The sequence below is a fragment of the Brachionichthys hirsutus genome, chromosome 14 (genome assembly GCF_040956055.1).
Source record: "Brachionichthys hirsutus isolate HB-005 chromosome 14, CSIRO-AGI_Bhir_v1, whole genome shotgun sequence".
NCBI lineage: Eukaryota > Metazoa > Chordata > Actinopteri > Lophiiformes > Brachionichthyidae > Brachionichthys > Brachionichthys hirsutus.
In genome coordinates this window covers 10632487-10650688 of record NC_090910.1, presented here as the reverse complement: position 1 = coordinate 10650688, position 18202 = coordinate 10632487, and the positions used below count along the sequence as shown (strand labels likewise).

General features: G+C 49.3%; 1 protein-coding gene across 1 annotated transcript in view; it reads right to left on the bottom strand.

Annotated features, from left to right (window-relative positions):
- The window catches only part of gli3 (GLI family zinc finger 3), a 73463-nt gene extending 55507 nt beyond the window's left edge, over nucleotides 1-17956 (bottom strand). The window contains exons 1-2 of the mRNA XM_068748272.1: nucleotides 17719-17956; nucleotides 3056-3229 (exon numbers count right to left, since the gene is read on the bottom strand). Coding sequence (XP_068604373.1) covers nucleotides 3056-3188 — 133 coding nt within the window. The 5' untranslated portion in view covers nucleotides 3189-3229; nucleotides 17719-17956. The remainder of the gene's footprint in view (nucleotides 1-3055; nucleotides 3230-17718) is intronic.
- Between the last annotated feature and the right edge of the window lie 246 nt (nucleotides 17957-18202).

Here is an 18202-nt window from a genome sequence, read left to right as displayed (position 1 = left end):
CTGTAAATTACTTTCCATCCCCGCTGTTAACGGGAACTTTATTTCTGTCAGGTGACATTCCCCTCTATTTACTGTTGATCATTTAAATGGCTGCCTTAAAAAAAAAGGAAGGAGGCCATCGCCCCCCCCCCCCCCCGCCGTTCTTTGCGTCGCTCTTCCCGGAACGTTCTTTTCCTCCGAGCAGTCGAGTGCTCTTTTTTCTTCTTCTACCACTTTAGCCACGCTCTCCATTTGCTTAGGGATTGCTCCGGCAACCTCCACGGAAGCCAAACATTTGTCGCCCTCGGAGGCTTAACTTGTTTGCCCTGGGACCCTTGCTCTCGCCCTTTCAAGCATGACCATTAAACGGTCCCGGCTCTGTCATGCTAAAGCATGTCCGGTTATTCTCCTACCCGTGTTTCGATCCTCATCCCATTACGTGCACTGCCTCCCTCTCTTCCCTGGAATCAGCTGCACCAATATCATAAAATTCCCACCAATGAGTAACTTTTCCGGTCTCCTTTTTTTCTCCTCTAAACAAACCGATCCATTAGACCCCGCCTCCTGATTTTTCCTCTTTTTTTTTTACAAAGCAAAACAGCAAATTTAACCATGACGACAGGATTTATTCGTGCGAGGAGCACAGACATCTTTCCTTTAAAAAAAAAAAAAAAAACAGGACCCAACAAAGGAATCAGGCAACTTTGTGGTCCACCTGCTTGCCGAATGATGAGGGTGAGAGGAAAGACCCCCCCCCCCCCCCCTCCTAAAGAGCACCAATCAGAGCATTGTTGGTTCTTTTGAGCTGTCGGCGCGAGGGGAGGGGCCACGCAGATGAATGGCACACAGGATGAAGCCACCATTTACGCAACCATGTGGGGGGACACTATACCAGGACATAATCCCTCTGGGCCTTGGACAAAACTTACAGACCCGGAACAACTGGGAGACAGTCCATAAGTAGTCGATCACTGACTTAAGCCGTGATCAGCTGATCATTATTTGCTTGCAATCTAATACTAATAATGTTTATTGACATGCCGCCATGGAAGAAGGAGCTAAGCTCTACTTTATTTACCCCATCTGTCCTCCTCCCCTTATTTACCTCTAAGTTATCTTAGCACCACCACTGTGTCTCCTCTTAGCTGAGATCAGGGGCAGCTTTCCACCGTTTGATGGGGGCGTTTGCGAGGGGGGGGGGGGTATTTCACTAGGCATTTCCTTGGAAGAAACAGTCGCTGGGTTTCCACAGCTGCTCACAATTACCTTTTGTTTGGATGGAGGCAGTCGGGAAGGGGTTACAGGGGTTAAAGTTTAGGCAAGTGTAGGGTTACACCTGATAAGAGGTTATGAGTTCTGTGGGGGGGGCGACTCGGGAATGTGCGGTAATTATAACGGCACAAAGAATGTGTAAGCTATCTTCCGATTTCTAAGATGGAGATCGGGATCTGAAAAGGGGCCTCTAAGTATCATCATCAAGAGAATTACGGGACGACTGTAGATTTGGGAGCTCGAAGCTGCAGCGTGCATTCAGCAGCGTGCATTCAGCAGCGTGCATTCTGCAGCGTGCATTCTGCAGCGCGCATTCTGCCGTGGCTGAGTCGGTGCAGTGGGAGAATCCTCGGCGAGCTTTTCAAAGCCTGCCCTGTGTAGATCGAAGCTCTAATTACCGGCACGTTATGCAGAGAAATCCAGAATCACAGAGCCAAATTGCAAAGACGCACTTTTTCCACGACAAAACCTTCTTCCTTCCTCGCCTGCCTTTTAATTAATGAAGCCGCGCTGCCATCTGGGAAAATGAGTCAGAGTCAGACTTGTTCCTAAAGACGTGACAGGGTGAATTACTTTGCCCACTTCGTATGATAACTCCCATATGGGAGCGCGAGTCACAGCCACTGATTCGCCCTTTTCCCGGACGGCTCGGGGTCGATCGCTTTTGACGTGACGGAGACCCCTCCGCACCCAGAAACCCCCAAATCCTCGCGGCTAACGAGCACAGCTGCAGCTCTGGCCGCGATGATCTCAACTTCAGTTTTGTTATGACTTGATTTGGATGCTGTGAGGCTCTCCAGCCGAAACAGGAGGGGGAGGGGGGGGGCAGCATTTAATATTCTTCATTCCAGCAGCTGAATGGCGAATGAAAGGCTGAATGGCGACAGGCTTAGTGAACCGTAAGCTCCACGCCAGTTCTAATAGCATGTGTTGAAGACATTGCTATGTAAACATGCCAGGGTTTCGCTACCAGCGACGGTTAAATGTGACTCGCCGTAAAACCACGAGAAGAGGGAAGAGTAAACAGGAGGAACATGAAGTGAGGATCCGTGTGCGTCCTTTAGACTCGGTACATTTCATCTCCAAGTAATGAGAAGGAAAAACCCGTTGCCTGGTCGGCAGCAGGTCAGCGGCCCCGGCGCTCAAATACCTTGAGTGATACCAGGTGATGTGATCCCGCCCCCTCTTAGAGCAGTCTGGAGTGCGTCAAGTCTTTGTTATTTTCCCTCGACTTTAGGATAAGAGTTCATATAAAAGACCTGCAAATTCTTTTTATATATGCAGACGCACATTTTAATGTATTAATGGTGAAAAGTAGAGAAAACTGATAAATAAATGTAAAAAAAAAAAGTTTTCACACCTTGGTGCTGTTTTTGCATACCAGTATTAAAAAAAATAACGTTTTTAAAAACAAACTCTAGTAAGAAGAAGAAGAAGAAGTTTTATTTAAACTCCTTCAAACTTTCCTCTCGTTGTTGGTGACCAGTTCGTTGCTTCTTCTTCTCCTCTGCTTACGAATAACTTCTACGTCTGCGTTGCCAACTTCAGACTAAACAGAAGGAATCCATCCATCAAGTTCTTTTTATTAACATTTGTGATTTACATTTGTGAAGTAAATGTTGGACTTTATTCTAAGAGATTTTCCAGGTTTATTTTCCAGACTGCGCCGGGTGATAAACGACCTGACCTGGCGTTGCTGCGTTCCCTCACGGTTCGACTGCAGCGATCTCTCCCGAGCCCAGCCGGCTCCAGACAAACCACATTTACATTTACATTAACCGCGCTGGCTGAGGTGGGCGTGTACCGTTTGAGGTGGTGCTGGATGCCACCGCCTTCTCGCTGATGTCATTGCGCGCCGATGAGCCCTTCGTGGCCACAATGGTCTCCACCCTCTTCTTTTTCTCAGCTGCTGAACTGGCCTGGGACTGGGTTTCCATGGCAATTACTCATTCCTCAGCACCTCATGAATGCGGGATGACTGGCGGGGGAGGAGAAGTGGGGAAAAAAAAGGTTAAAAAATGAACTGTTTTACACTTGACTGAATTTGTGCATTTTACCAGCAGACTGTTTAGGAACACTTTAACCCTGACAACTTTATGAGGAAAACTTCAGACCACATCCTCCTTTTTCCGTGATCCCAAGGTCAGCGAGTCAATCCAAAGGGTCGCCCTGATTCCTTAAGCCTCCTGGCCTCCAGCTGCACACCTCCTCCAATAACATTTAAAACCTCATTTGCCTTATTTTCAACTAAGACGCACTTCTTAAAGAAAGAAACAACAACTCTATCATCATTGCAAGGCGGGACATCCTGCTTTTAGGTGTTATATCTCGGAACAGGAGCGAAGGCAGCTTGTGGATGTACTGATAATCCTACTCGAGCAGTCTTTTCTACAGAGAAAGGAGAAACCTTGAGGGGATACCACAGAGAGAGAAACGATCATAGTCCTAGGAAAAACAAGAGTTGTTTGAAGGCCCTTTTGGGAATATCGTGGTGCCGGGCAATTTCTCTTTCAAAGAATAAAGGTGGTTCAAGTTAATGCTGTCTGTGGGTTTAGAAAGGGTTCAGCCAACAGTCTCGCAGACATGCTGCTCAGGTCACCACCTCGGAGGCCGTCTACGAGCTCGCCTGTATCTGGGTCAAAGTGCCCTCTGATTACAAAGACAACGCAGCAACCGCTCATTTACACAAAGTAAAGGACAGCCTCGGTTCGTCCAATCAGAGGCCTTCACTTTAGGCTCCATGATTCACGGATGATTCCTGGAAATATTTAGTCTCTCCAATAAGGACCAGCTAATTACCTCACTGTACTATTTAACTGCCCCACCTCCTTGTAAACATGCGTGGGCACACAGGGCAGCGGTAACGTAAGCTGTAATGCAAACATAGGAGCGCTGCCGAAACTACAAGAGAGGGGAGGGGTGGGGGTGGGGGGTGATTTTTACAAACTCCCTACGGACTGAAGGCGAGGGGGGAGTGGTGAGGGGTAAACTTCAGACAAACACTGTGCGCTTTGTTTGTTTTTTCTCCCCCCCCCTAACCCCCAGAAAAACCAGAGTCTGTCTTCCATTTCGACCCGACAACAACATCTGTAAGTGATTGTTGGCTCACATGGAAAAAAAGAGAGACAGAAAGAGAGAAGGGAGGGGGGGGCTACAGTGCAATTACTCCCTTACCAATCAAAACAGAATTAAAAAAGAGATGTCCTATAATCACGCCCACGTAAATACTTGTGTAGCCGCCGTGGCCGTCCCGTTTTAGCCCGCCTCCCTCAGATCATACTTTTGATGCTTTTGCTGCATGATCCAAAAAACGTGCAGAGTGCATAAATCTGCACATGCATGTTTTGAAGTGGCAGGTAGGCGCCACTCGCTCACTTTCATGTGCAGATAGTGTAATGAGAGAGCAATCAGCGGAAGAGGCTGGCGCCCCCTTCTTTGAAACCATCGTTACATCACATGGAAGCATCGAATGGGAAAGGAACGGGGAGGGGAGGGGGGGTGTCTGCTTTACAGCTAAATAGCTCTCAACATGCTTTTGTGCGTGGAGAGCACATGCAAGTATGCATCCTGTCGCCTCCAGGTGAGTCGGATGAGACCTCAAAGAGATGGCGGTCTCTTGAATGGGAGGGTCAGGAACGGCGTTTGCACAGGGGAGGTGAGGAGAAAGCGGGGCATTCCTCTGGTTGGGCAAATATTCACAAGTCCAAGCCGCTGAAGCGTGTCTGACCGGTCTTTTGTGTTCGGCGAGGCAGTCCACAGTTCCAAAGCGGCAATTAAAAGCAGGACCTTTTCACCCATAATCCCCCCGACCTGGACGCCCACACCCAATCCTGCAGATGTTTCGTGTCTCTGCTTTCACCTTGCCTGTTGCTCATTTTGGTCCCGTCCAACTCTGCTAAAAACACCAACACGAAGACGCTTCCATCTGCGCTCGTGTTAAGGGAATATCCTGCGGAAAGAATGCTTCTCAGTGCAAGCATGTTTTTCTGTTTCTCTCACTTCCCAGCAGAATTAAGCATCTGGAACGTCACGTTATTCCTGAAGTTGAACTGGAGGAACGAGGAGTGGCGCAAAAGAAGGAATTGCCACCAAGCAATGCCATTACCCAAAAATGTCATATTAACATCTTTTGCATGACATATCTGTCCCATACTCAATTAGAGAGGAGAGAAAGAGGGTGCATCATTATTCGTGCTCAATGGTAATCCTTTCATACAGAAAGAGAGGCGATTAAACAGGTTTAAAATATCACAATTCAGACGGTTCCCTTAGAAAAAGAAAAAAAAAACGTTCTTATTTTATAAGCACGTTAAGCAAATCAATTTAACATAAATTATACGCCTAGACGACAAAGGCACCGAGTTGAAAGTCATCCGCAAATTGTACACATCAAAGTGAAACACTAAAATAAACTTTTGCCTTTGATAGGCGGGGGGGTGGGGGGGATAAATTCTGTTTTTCTTTCTGTGTTCACGCGAGCTTAAGCAACCGCTAACGCTATCGGACTGAAATCGCTGCCTTCTGTTATTTAAAGGCGCCGTCTTTACAAGCTTAATTCTATGAAACTGCTTCAGGTGTGCCTCCAATTCCACCTCATTTGCAAATGCACGTCGCACAAAACACACACTCAAGTGCTGCGGGACATTTTTATTTCAACTCTCTTGAAGTGTCTTCTTCCCCACCACACACACACACACACACACACACACACATACACACACACATACAGACTGTATTTGTGTTCATTTCATTAGGGTGACTGTTCAGTGTCGAGGGCTCCCTGAGGGTGGGGGGGGGGGGGGGACTGGCAGCGCCGCGGCATTCATCATCATTACATCAGCGACCACCGAGATCTGCTATCTTTGGCTTATCAACGCTGCACAAACTCACCACAGCGCAGCAAGTTACAGGGAACGGGAGATGGGAGACGATTGAGGGAGATTGTGAGCATGAGTGGGATAAGGGGGGGGGGGGGGATGAATGGAGAAAGGGAGGAGCGTGCGTGTGTGCTCCTGCATGCCTGCACATGTTTTCCCGCACGCACGCACAATGTGTGTTTTTCCACATTTCGCAGCTATGCCAACAACATTAACGACTCCTGCACAGCTGGAATAACTAAAACACTGAAGGGCAAAAAAAGGAGGAGGAGGAGGAGGAGGAGGAGGAGGAGGAGGAGGAGGGGGGGCCTTAGCCATCAGCCCCTCCAACAGATTAGCTGAATCTAGCAACAAGACAGAATGCGCTGGCCGAGGCTGCCTGTGTTTGCGTCGGTTAAGGTCAACGAGGAGATGAGGCCCCGCTCACCGGCGGTTAGACGACCTGTCGCGGATTCAAACTCCCTACTGAGGAGGGGGGGGGGGGTGTTTCCCTAACTCTGTGGCGCTCAGAGGAGACTACATCCTCGGGTTTCCACGCTGTGTTCGGCTCTACACTTACAGCTCGCCCTGGGCCCTGGAAGAGAGAGGGAGGTCCGAGGATTTTGTAGTTGTGGCTCCCATTCACCGGTGAAACTTAACGTTGCGCCCAGATGGCACTGAGTCGGGCCTGGAGATGATGGGAGGGGGGGCCTCCAGTAAGGGCCATTTAGCAGGAATTAGTTACACCCCGCCACACACACACACACACACATATCAGCTCCCAGATATGCACATGCAAAGTGGTTTAGCGCCCGGCCTTTTGTGCACAGTGACATGGTTGTAGCTCATTTACATCCGAGCATCACGTGTGAGTCCGATTCTGAACTCCAAAGGCGTGTGCGTTTACGTTATATTGCGAACTGGACAATAAAGCATTCGGAAATCGAGGTATTTTTACGTGTTTTCCGCATTTAGATTCTACAAAAGTCTTTCGATTTATCCTTGCACAGGTGTTACGCCGTCTTAACGGGATTCCATCCAATCCGTCGAGGCCGCTATCTCGAAAGCGCGACGCAGAATCTGCAAAAGGAAAGTCTGCACAGAGTTGGGGTGTTTACATTTTGCCAAGGACAAACACTGCAACGCCACAGCCCATCAGGAGCTTTGAGCGGAGCTAATGAGATTATCCTCGTGTGCGTCTTGGTCCCTCAGACCTCTCCACTTAAGATGCTTTTGGGGAGGGGACGGGGACGGGGGGCTGGTGAGGGACCGTGTGTGTTGCGTTGCAGAATGAGCTGAGTGCATCTTACATTCCTGGGCAACAAACCCACACGATGTAATCGTAACGCTTACACGATGCTTCTTTTGCGCTTTGCTACCCGGCAGATAAGGGCCAAATAAAGCGTGTTTTCCCAGCAGCCCCGTCGCTTATTAGATTGTTTATTTCCTTTGACTTTGCATTTGTTCACGAGCCACTCGAGTCGGGAAGAGTGGGCTTGCGAAAGCCGAGACAATGGATGAAGCAGGGAGCCTCGTTGCCGCGGTGGCCGGGTTTATGGCGTTGTTTTCTTCCCACGGTAAAACGCAGCGAGGCTTCGTTTGATCTGACTCTTGAGCAGAAGGAAAAGACGCTCGTTCCGCCGCTACTGTTAGATCTGCAAAAATAAATAAACATCCACGGGAAGAGAAGGAAAAAGAAATGCAAAAGTACTTTTAAACTTTATTTGCATCCGGTTGGAATTCAGTTTACTGTGAGAGCCTCTGCAGCAGCAGCTACCTTCTACTTCATAGCTAAGCTTTCCACTCAGATGGCCTCTGCACATGGCGCACTACGAAGCAAAAAGAAAGCCAGGTCTGTATCCTGTCAGCGGGCCTCTCATCTCCAGTGAAAACAGTCTTCACACAAGGCTTTAGAAAGCGCCCTGCGAGATGCCACAACCTCAGCGCGACAACAACATCTCTTCGCTGTGCGTTTGCAGCCAAAGACTACACGTTACGCCGCGTGCTCGCATGCTGCGGAGCGCCGCGCCGATGCAACGCATGGGAAAACCGGGGATTGTGTTCCAGCCTCGCTGCGTGACGCTGTGCACAGGAGCCGGGAGGCTCCGGGTGCTCTACGCGCCTCTCGGCATCGCTGTTCTTGCAGGAATAAGACGGGGGGGGGGGGGGGAACGACGACGTGGGACTCCAGGGAGGGGATGAGTAGAGGAAGAGAAACTCCTGAGCTGATGAAAACCTCCCGACACATATCTCTCTGCCTCCTCCTCGCAGTCTCTCAGAGACAGATCAAGCAGGCGAGATGGTCCTGTGTGAGCGTGGCAGCGGCAGGACGGCTTTGACAGGAGGTCTTCACGCTTAGCCACATGGGAGAGGAGCAGACGCTCCTCTGTGGCTTGAAAAGCAGCGTGTGATGATGAGCAGCGGCATCCGAGGCAACCCCGACAGCCAATACCGATCCAGATGCTGCACGGCTACAGGCTACGGAGTCACGGCGACGTCGTCCTGCACACTCGGATCCCCCCCCCCTTATCTTCAATTAAGTTTTGGCCCTTACCTTTTTTTTTTTTCATCCCATCCGTACTCCCTCTCCTCCTCCCCCATCGCCCCTTCCTTTCCTTCATTCCTTTGACTCATTGGGGATAAGTGCTAGAGCAGAGCGAGCCAGCGCCGCTATGTGATTAATGACGGGCCTCGGCGTCTCCGGGACCGAACGCTAACAACAGCCAGGGGGCAGCGCGATAATGCACAATAATAAAGCCAGCAGACAATCAGCCAGGCAAAGCAAGGCCTATTAGCTCGCCCCATCAGGACGGCTAAGTGAGAAATTAGCCCTTCCCAAGCTCCGCCGCAATTCATCAAGTGCTGCCCCTGAATCCCCCCCCCCCCCTCAAGAAGTCATAATGTTTACTTCAAGGCTGGCCTTGATGCTCCAGCGGCGAGCTTCATTGGCTCTTATTAATTCCCGCTCCGGCCCTCGCGGCCGTGCCATTTAAACCGAATTAAAGGGGTGAAAATTGGATGAGATGAAGTTGTCTTGGTATTTGGTTCTGGCGTGATAAAGCCAGACCCGAACAGAGGGAGACTTGAAAACATTAAGAGCGAGAGAGAGGGGGGGGGGGCAAACGAATCAGGATGCAAAGGAATGCTGAACGAAGCTGTCCTGAAACGTACTGCAGTCAGTCAGAGGAATGCGAGCGGAGAGAAGGAAAGGAAAGAGAAAAGGAAGAAACGGCGCAGCTTTAATGTTCCACTTCCTGTGTGGACGGGAACAGATCCAGAGTGGGAACGCCGGGTCACAGATTCCACAGAGGAAGAAGCGGATGACGCCGTCGTATCTGTGCATCCTCCATGGACTGATGGGTAAACCTTGAAATAAGACGACTCTATCAGCGCTCCAACTTCTTTTAGGTTCTCTAATCCAGCATTTCAGCCACAAATCATTTATTGATTCATGGAGGCAGGAAACACTGAGACTAACTAAACCAAGCGTTTCCTTTCCTTCTCCCTGTCGTGAGAAACTTCACCGGGCCTACTACAGGTCTCAGGGTGAACTCCCGGCCTGACGGCAGGTGAGTGCGTTCTAAAGGAGTCTCCGGCATCAGAGGGCTGAGATCAAACGCAGCTGAAGCTCAGAGGGAGTCCCGGAGACTGGCTTACTGACGGCTCTCCCCACAGCGGCGTCGGGAGGCAACTCTCTCCCTTCACTTTCACATCAACCAGAGAGCCCCCCCCCCCCCCCCCCCGACCCGAATCCCTCTGTGCCAGCATACGCAGGAAGTCTCAGAGGATTTGGCGTTGATGGCAAACAAAAAAAACAAAAACCTGTACCCCACCTACAGCCATCCTCTTCCACGCGGATCGACCGTCGCGTCAGAAACACATCGGAATAAAACTCCCGAGAGGTCAAAGGTCTCATGCAACTCAAACGCCGACGTGCCATCGCATCACGCGACTCTGGAATGAGGTGCCGTAAACCTCAACGTAAACGCCAAAGAGCGCTGTTACAAAATGGCCCCCTTGAAAATCCCCAGCGTTAAGAGACGGGGGAACATGACTGTCATTAGACAGGCAGCCCCCTCGGGGTGGGGGGGCCGCCAACTTGATTGCGAAGAAGCCAAACATCTGGATGTATTTACTCGTTTCAGCTGTTCCAAGCCAGGCTCGGAATAAATCCGGCGGCTCCGACGCCATTGCCTAGGACAGCTCCTAAACAAACACGCTCACCACTTGCCGACTCACTTATTCACTCTTCGCCGGAGCGTCCCGACCGGAGCAGGGCCCGGGCTAACGCAGGGACATGCATCTGCGAGGAGGAGGAGGAGGAGGGCCTTAATTGGCGCGTTTGACGGGTGCCTGGGGTTAATTGGGAAGCATGGCGAGCAGCTGGCTCGGCGGTGGAAGTCGAGACGGGAATCATACGCCCGCCCGTTTGCAGGGGGAGACGGCTAGTGACGAATCAGATCAGAGGAGCGGTGAACAGTCATCCTCGCATCTCGCCTCCTCCTCCTGACGAGCAGAGGCGACCTGGCTCCGAGCGACGCAATCTGGCGCCCATCACGCGGGGCTGACGGCGGCGGAGGAAGAGATCAGCCAATGACGGTGGAGGATCTACATTCGGCTAATCACTCACACCCACAATGACTCCTACCTCCAGGACACGGAACCTAGTTCATCAGTTCGCCGCTCGATGTATGTAAATCTCTCCAACAATGTGTGTACTAATGGCTTATTACCTGGCGTTAGCGGGTTTGCATTGATCTCCATGCCAGAGGGAGATGGGTGGGGTGGGGGGGTGGAGGGGGGGGGACGAGAGCAGTTTGTTGCTTATATGTACCGAGCAGGACTATAATCACATCCCAGCTTGTTTCAATAAAAGCAACATTAACATAAACCATCTCAAACACACTTAAAACCTTCACCGCCGCTCAGTCCGTGCAAGAAAGAGGGGCGGGGTCGGGGGGGGGGGGGCTTTCCTGGATTAGACCCATATGGGACAGTTCTGCGTAACTTTGTGCGCCTCTGTTGTGCTTGTCTCCGCAGATTATGACCTTTCCAAATGAGAAAACTATTTTCATCTTTTAGTTGGGACACATATAGAGAAAGAAAGAGAGAGAGAGAGCGGTTCTCTCCGGGAAAGCCGAAGCTGTAAAGGGTTTGGACATAACGGGGGCTTCCTGGATTTGGGATGGGGCGTCTGAGAGAGCGAGGATTCGGAGGCTGAAGGAAGCCCAGGTAGAGTCGTAGGCAGTAATGGGAGGAGACAGGGACTTAGAACGCCACACAAAAGCCAGGCTTTATAAATAATTCCAAAAGCTAACAGCATCCCCTTGTATGTGTGAATGTGTGAAATACATTCACACATGAATGCACACACACACACACACACACACGCCCCGCCACCAGGGGGAATAGGTTATTCACACCGCTCCGCCGGGGCTGTTATGAGTCTGACCTGCATGGATCGGGAAATTTGGAAGAATTTATTTCTTACGTGGAGGATATAGAAAGAAAACAAAAGGAAGGAGGGGAAAAAAACACACACACACACATTCACACATTCATTTACTCGCTGATAATGCAAGGCAGCAAAGCACACCGGAGACCTGTCTTGTAAATCTCTTTGTGAAAGCAGCTTTGGGGGGTAGACGGGGGCTTACACACTGAGCCCTGAGGTAGAGCTACAGACTCCACTCCCTCTAAACCCCCCAACGGTCTTCCTCTCCTCTCCCACACACACACACACACTCTGCGCTCACTCATCTTTCCTCTTCCTCACTTTTCTGTCTACCCCACATTTTAGCCCACTTTCGTGGCCCTCGCTCACCTTTCGCCCCCCCCCATCTCGTCCCAGCCCGGGCTCCAGAGCTCTGGTCCTTAGCCCTGCAGGCTCCCGCGGCGTTGCGGTGACTAATGTCCTGCCTTTGCTCAGACAATGAGTTTGAGAGTGAGCCGGGAAAGTGTTGAGGAGGGGAAAAGACTCCAGCACCTTTGACAAATGGAACCCCTCGCACCCCTGCGCCCGCCGAGGGAGGCTTTACATTGTCGCGCTCCACGCTCCACGTCCTCTGAGGGACGGCTGCGGCCCACAAAGCCACATCTGGGGTAATATAATGAATTCTTTGGGAAGTCCAACCTGGCTTTCTTCATGAATAAGATATATTTCCAAAGCATGCCGACCCCTCTTAATAAAAACACCAGCCTGGCAGGAATAGCCGAAGCCGTTTTAGGGCCCCTTGTACACGTTAATGTTTCTGTTTCTCTATAAATTTTCCCGGACCCACTTCTTTCCCGGGCCTGTCACCGAAAGGCCAGCCCTGGAAGGTAACGGACCCCCGATGACAAACTGTCGTTAGAAACGGCCGGGGTCCCCCTCTTCCAAGGAACTCTTGGATGCTCCCTCCTCTTCCCAACGCTCACCCTACCCCCTACTCAACCCTGAAAGGAACTGGGCTTTGTCTGAGGAGCAACTCCCCCCCCCCCCCCCCCTCCCAAATCTCAAACCCTAGCTCCCCTCCTGAAACCCTGTTCCTCACTCCCTGTGGAGTATTGTTAAAACACAGCCCCCCCCCCCCCTTTTTTTGTGGCCCTGCTTCTTAAAACAGCGCGCTTTGCATGAGAAAAAACGATTAGTCTTCAAATGCTGCGCTGTCAAAGGAGGACTCGTTCAGGTTGGGGAAGAAATGTGCTCAGAGAGTAGAGTTCCTCCTTTTGTTTGTTTTGAAGATGAGCCATTATTAGGGGTCTGCAGAGGAGGGGGGTCATAGGAGACACCCGTCCCCTCCTTGTCCACCTCGCCCTGAGTCCGCTGTAGAAGAAGAAGTAGTCGTCTAAACATTCTGGCTCTCTGCTTCTTTCAGGTATTAACCGTGGGATTTGATTTACATTTGGCATATGAACAATGCCCCCCCCCCCCTCGTTTGCCTCCAACAGGAAGACCCAGGGATAATACATGGGGTCCGCATTGCGAGCACAACTTAAATCATGGTTGAGAGTTAATTATTATGTAGTTTTCTCTCTTGCCTGGTTCAAATACTGTTTGGGGGGGGGGGTGCCAGGGCCTGACTCATGGCTTTGCCCGTCCAGAAGCTGGGGGGGTAAGTGACAGATCATTGTTCAGCGCCAGCAGCCGGTTCATCCGTCTCCCAATCACCATCCCGGATCCCCTCACGGACGCCACAACCGGCCCCCGTCAAACGGGACACAATTACAGCCCCGTCCCTGGGAAAGCATGTCTTTAGGCGCTCAACTTTTACCCCCCCGAAGCTAAGCGGCCGGCCTCTTGCTGCCGTGCTTCACATCGCAGGCCTAAAGACGCTTTTACAGCCGCGACAGCAAACAGAGGAGGGATTGAGCGACACCCACATGCAGGCGTGACCCCGTCCCGTTCCTCCTCAAGCACACGTGAAAAGAAAACGCCAACTCCGCGTTCCCACACCTGCACGTTTGTAATGGCGTTCCCCTCCCTCGGTGCTTTTGTGTCAATCTCACAAACGCAACTTGACTCAAATCAGTGGTTTCGCTATTTGCTCGCCCGTCCGCTTGTTTCCAGTCTTCCTCTTCCTGCTTTTCCGGCCGTCTTCAGCGCCTCTCTCCGGGAAAGCTGCTGATCAGAGAAAATGTCAGGTCTGGTTGGAGTTTCCAACAGTCCAGAGCCAAGGAGAGAAACAAAAACCACCATCCTCTCCCTGCTCCTCGCTGAGGCAACTTGAGCTCCCACTTTTTTCCTCCCATTTCCTATTTCTTCAGACAAGTGAAACAATTTTTTCGCGTTTTTTATGCTTACACAAAGAGAGAGAGAGAGAGAGAAACGGGTAAAGAGAACGAGGCGGAGCAGGAGGAGTGTGAATGAGCGTGCATCGGAACACGGGTTTGTGACTATTGTTTGCAAAAGCCTCAAGTGTATTAAGATTCCTGAGTGCGTGTAAAATATACATATCTTGAGTCTCACACGCTCGTCATCGCCACCCGCCGTACGTACGCCTTATCCAAAGACATCGCCCGGCTTGAAAGGTGCCTTTAGCAGGCTCCTTGAAGTGGGGGGGGAGGGGGTCCCGCTCTGGGACGATGATGGGTGAGGTGGAGGGGAGCCGGGGGAGCAGGAACACATAGCATATTAAATCTGCTGGCGGAGCCGGGTCGTCCTCGCGGAGCGCCGGAGAGCCAGATCTGAGGCATGCCCTGAAGGGATGGCTGGGCCTGGGGATTAGGAGGCCAAGGAGAATCCCCTGCACACACGAAGACCCCTTCTTGTCTCTGCTCACACGCAAATGCGTCCAGACGTTTTGACGCTTCGCAGGTTTGCCATCTCAGACCCCGGCTTTTCAGCGAGCTCCACAAACAATGTTTCCTTCCCCTCTCATGCAAAGCATTTTCTTTTCTTCTCCTCCTTCAATCCCTATCTTGGTCTGACTTGTCCTCCCCCACATGTGTCTGTTTCATTTGATGTCAACATATCAAAGTGTCGCATCATCAAAGTGAAAGATTTCTTTCCTCGACTCCACCAGTTTTATGCAAGGGAAGCAACAGCTAATCAAATCACACAGGCAGTAAGTCCAAACTGAAACCGCTCATGTGGATAACTGTGCCTTTTAGAACTCGTGTGATTCCCGTAAGTTCCAGAGAAACACCTGCAACACCCGCAAGCCGGCACTCGGCATCAACCACCGTCCTCATTATCTTAAGGCAAATCGACTTCCTAACATTATCCTTCCGTTAACAAAAACGCCCGCCGCCTCTCTGAGGGCTTCCGGTCGCGGCGTTAGCACGACAAGGCAGCCCATTACGGCCTCCTGACGGCAGGTATTCTTCCTGCAGGGCGTGAGAGGCCTGAGGACAGAAGCTGCCGTTAGCTATATGCAAGGCCATTAAAGAGAGGAGAGAAGAATGCATAGCACGTCATCGCCTTGCATTAACCCTCCCGGCCTTGCCAGGTCGCCGGGTCACGGTCACACCGGGTCGGAATTGCAATGCATAATTTTACTTAAAGCGGGGGTTTCGAATTTGAGATAAAACAGTGCGCCGCCGCTATCTGGAGAAGCGACTCCTGCAGAGGGGGGGGGGGCGGGGAGCATTATCCGCCTGCTCCTCACGCACGGAGCTGAAGGAGCACAGAGCGGCTATGATACATCTCTGGCTGGCTACAGTAAGTGAATGGCTCTGAGCTCTGCATCTCATTCCAGCAGATTAGCATCTTAAACACTGCTGCATTCATCACTGCTGCAGAATCATAATGAGACAAAGTCCTCTTTTTTGGGGGGGGGGGTAAAGGTGCACCTGTTTGATCAATATCCCCCTTTGGTAGTTTCCTTGTAGAATGAAAAGCCCGAACAAGTGTCCGCATGTAATAAGCAAACATATTTATCATTCATGGAATTTTTTTGTGTGTGTGTGTTTTATAATTTGTCACATATATTTATTATTACATTTACCAGACGCAGTATTTTGTGTTCCAAAAAAAATACAATTGAAATTAAATATAGTTACATGAAAAGTTATTATATGCAATATTTAACAAATCATTAAAATTTGATTAAATCACATTTTCATGCTCAGAGAAAATATATGACATTTAATATTTTACCGACGCTTAAAAATACATAGATTAGATGCCGTCATGAAATATTATTAATCGGGACGAAATTAGATGGTACATTCAAGTAAGTCTTTTATTTTAAAATTACAACAATTACAAATATGAAGGGCTTATATTTATTTTATCTCATTTCATAGATTCTCATGGTGTCATTTTAAAATATAAAATATTGGGCCTGAAATCTGAAAGGTTTTCCAGCCAGTTCATTATTTTAAAATTAAGCACAAACCTTTTGACATTGAGGCGATAAATCCCTTATTTATAGACCAGGTTAAATGGTATTTTATTCTGGTGAATTAAATAAAGGACATATTAAATAACAGTTTAGGTGACGGCTGCTTTATAATTTTATTACACAATTGTAACTGCTACCTGCAAACCCCCCCCCGACTGAAGCTGAGTGATGGGACAGCCTCATGAAACAGCGATAGGAGATTTGTATCTGTGTGAACTTGTACTGTTAAACATCTTATTTGGTGCTTTCACTCACTGCTCCGTCTCAAGGCGGGCTGACCTCCGTTCATAATTTGCCAAGTGTCAAAAACAAAAAGGAGGATTTGAGCTGCACCGCATGACTGAGCAACTCGGACCCTCGTAGTCTGTATGAAACCCGAGAGCAGACAAGCAGATAAAATGTGGAACAGCTGGCCCGGACAGGAGGGAAAGTTTCAAACAAATATCCGCACATGCGGAAGCTCGGGAGGGGGGGTCCAAAACGTTTTCATGTCCCAGACCCCCAAATTGAACACAAGGACTTCTGTTGAAGGGATTCATCTTTTTTCATCCTGCAGAGGTCCGTGTAAAAGTTTAGGGCAAACGTGTAATGCCATTATTCCTTCCATTTTTTTTATTCTAATAATTCCGGTAAATTCCAATAAACTAAATTACATTAGCTCGACACTGTTTCTAATTTTGCTTGGGGGGGCCCCATAAAATTCCCCACAAGGACCCCCGCGGAGCCGCAGACCCCGCTCAGATGGTCTTAAATTTCTCTGAGCACATGCACATGCCTTCATGAACACTATATTGTGTCGTCGAACATTTTACTTTTTTTTTAAGTTAAGCACATAAGAATTTCAAAAATGTTCCAGTGCAAATCAAATATCCAGACACGAGCAAAATGATTTTCTCCTTTTTTGGTGCTTTGCTATATTTTCACAAAACTCACTTTTTACATCCTATAATGTTAATATAATTCCAGTGGAAAATCTGAAACTCGTTAATAAGGGCTTTAAATAAAATGCTGATATTTACTGTGTGCATCATAAAGGCCTCAATTCACCTTTGAGAGTTGAACATTTTAAATGAGAATGATTTAGAAATGTTTCAGTTAAAAATTCCTGCAGGTTAAAGGTCAAAGTGGCGTGGACTTAAAAAAAATAATTAACCTGTAGAACTGCAACTGGATCAATAACAAACACTTAAAGGCAATAACGCATAATCATAAATATGAAAAGAACCCCCCCCCCCCCCCCCCCCCCCCCCACACACACACACACACACACACACGCTCGCGCGCGCGCGCACCACGCGCCTTGCTCCAAGCCAAAAGTCCAATAAAGTTTCGTATCCGCAAAAGTTCATTAAAGCTGCATCTCAGAACTCCCATCAGAATTTCACGCATTACAATTTCCTCTGTTGTAATGCGTGACGCGCAACGCGTTTTCAAACGAGTTTTGAAAGTTCACTTTTACGCATCTGTCTGTCGGATACGCGCTGAAGCGTGCCATCCGGAGTTTCCAACACTCTCCGCAGCCTGTTTCACAGAGAGAGAGAAAATCACGCACCGAGTCTGATTCCGGATCGAAGCTTCCATCGCTCTTTTTTTTAAAGCTGCTGCTGCTTCAGCTTTTTATTTAACTTCACGCACGCCTCTCAGCTTCTATGAAATACAAAGGTTTCCACAAAAAGTCTCTTGGACTAAACTTTGAAACAAATAATACGCGCGACAAAAGTATCCCTGCGTGAGTTCACTCACTTCTTCCAGGGTGCCCCCCCCCCCCATTTTTAAATTCTTACCTTATTTATTCACAGAGTTTAAAAAATATATATCTTCTTTCTTCTTCTTTTCCTAAGTTGCAGATTTGCCTCTGGAGCTGCCTGGGACTTTTTCTTTTTCTTTTTTTTTTTTTTTTACGCAGCAACTCCAACTCCAAAACGGCACTGCCAGAGTTTTTTCTCTTGCTTGTCTTTCTCCTCCTTCTCACACTTTGCTGTGTTCAACCACCGCCGGGCAAAGAACCATCAGCCAGCCCGATCATATCTGCCGATAGCAGAAAGAGCCAAAAACAACAGGAGCGTGGAGCGTTGTTATTGCATTTAGTGCGCTTTTTCGAGGGGGAATAGAGAGGACGAAGTGTGGGACTACAGCTGCTCCTTCCCTCGCCTGACTCCTCCCTCCTTTTACTCACTGCCCTCCCTCCTTTTTTAATTGGTGTACCCCTTTCTTCCTTCCTTTCTCCTCTTCTTCTATTTTCTTTTATTTGAGTTTTTATTACTTTAA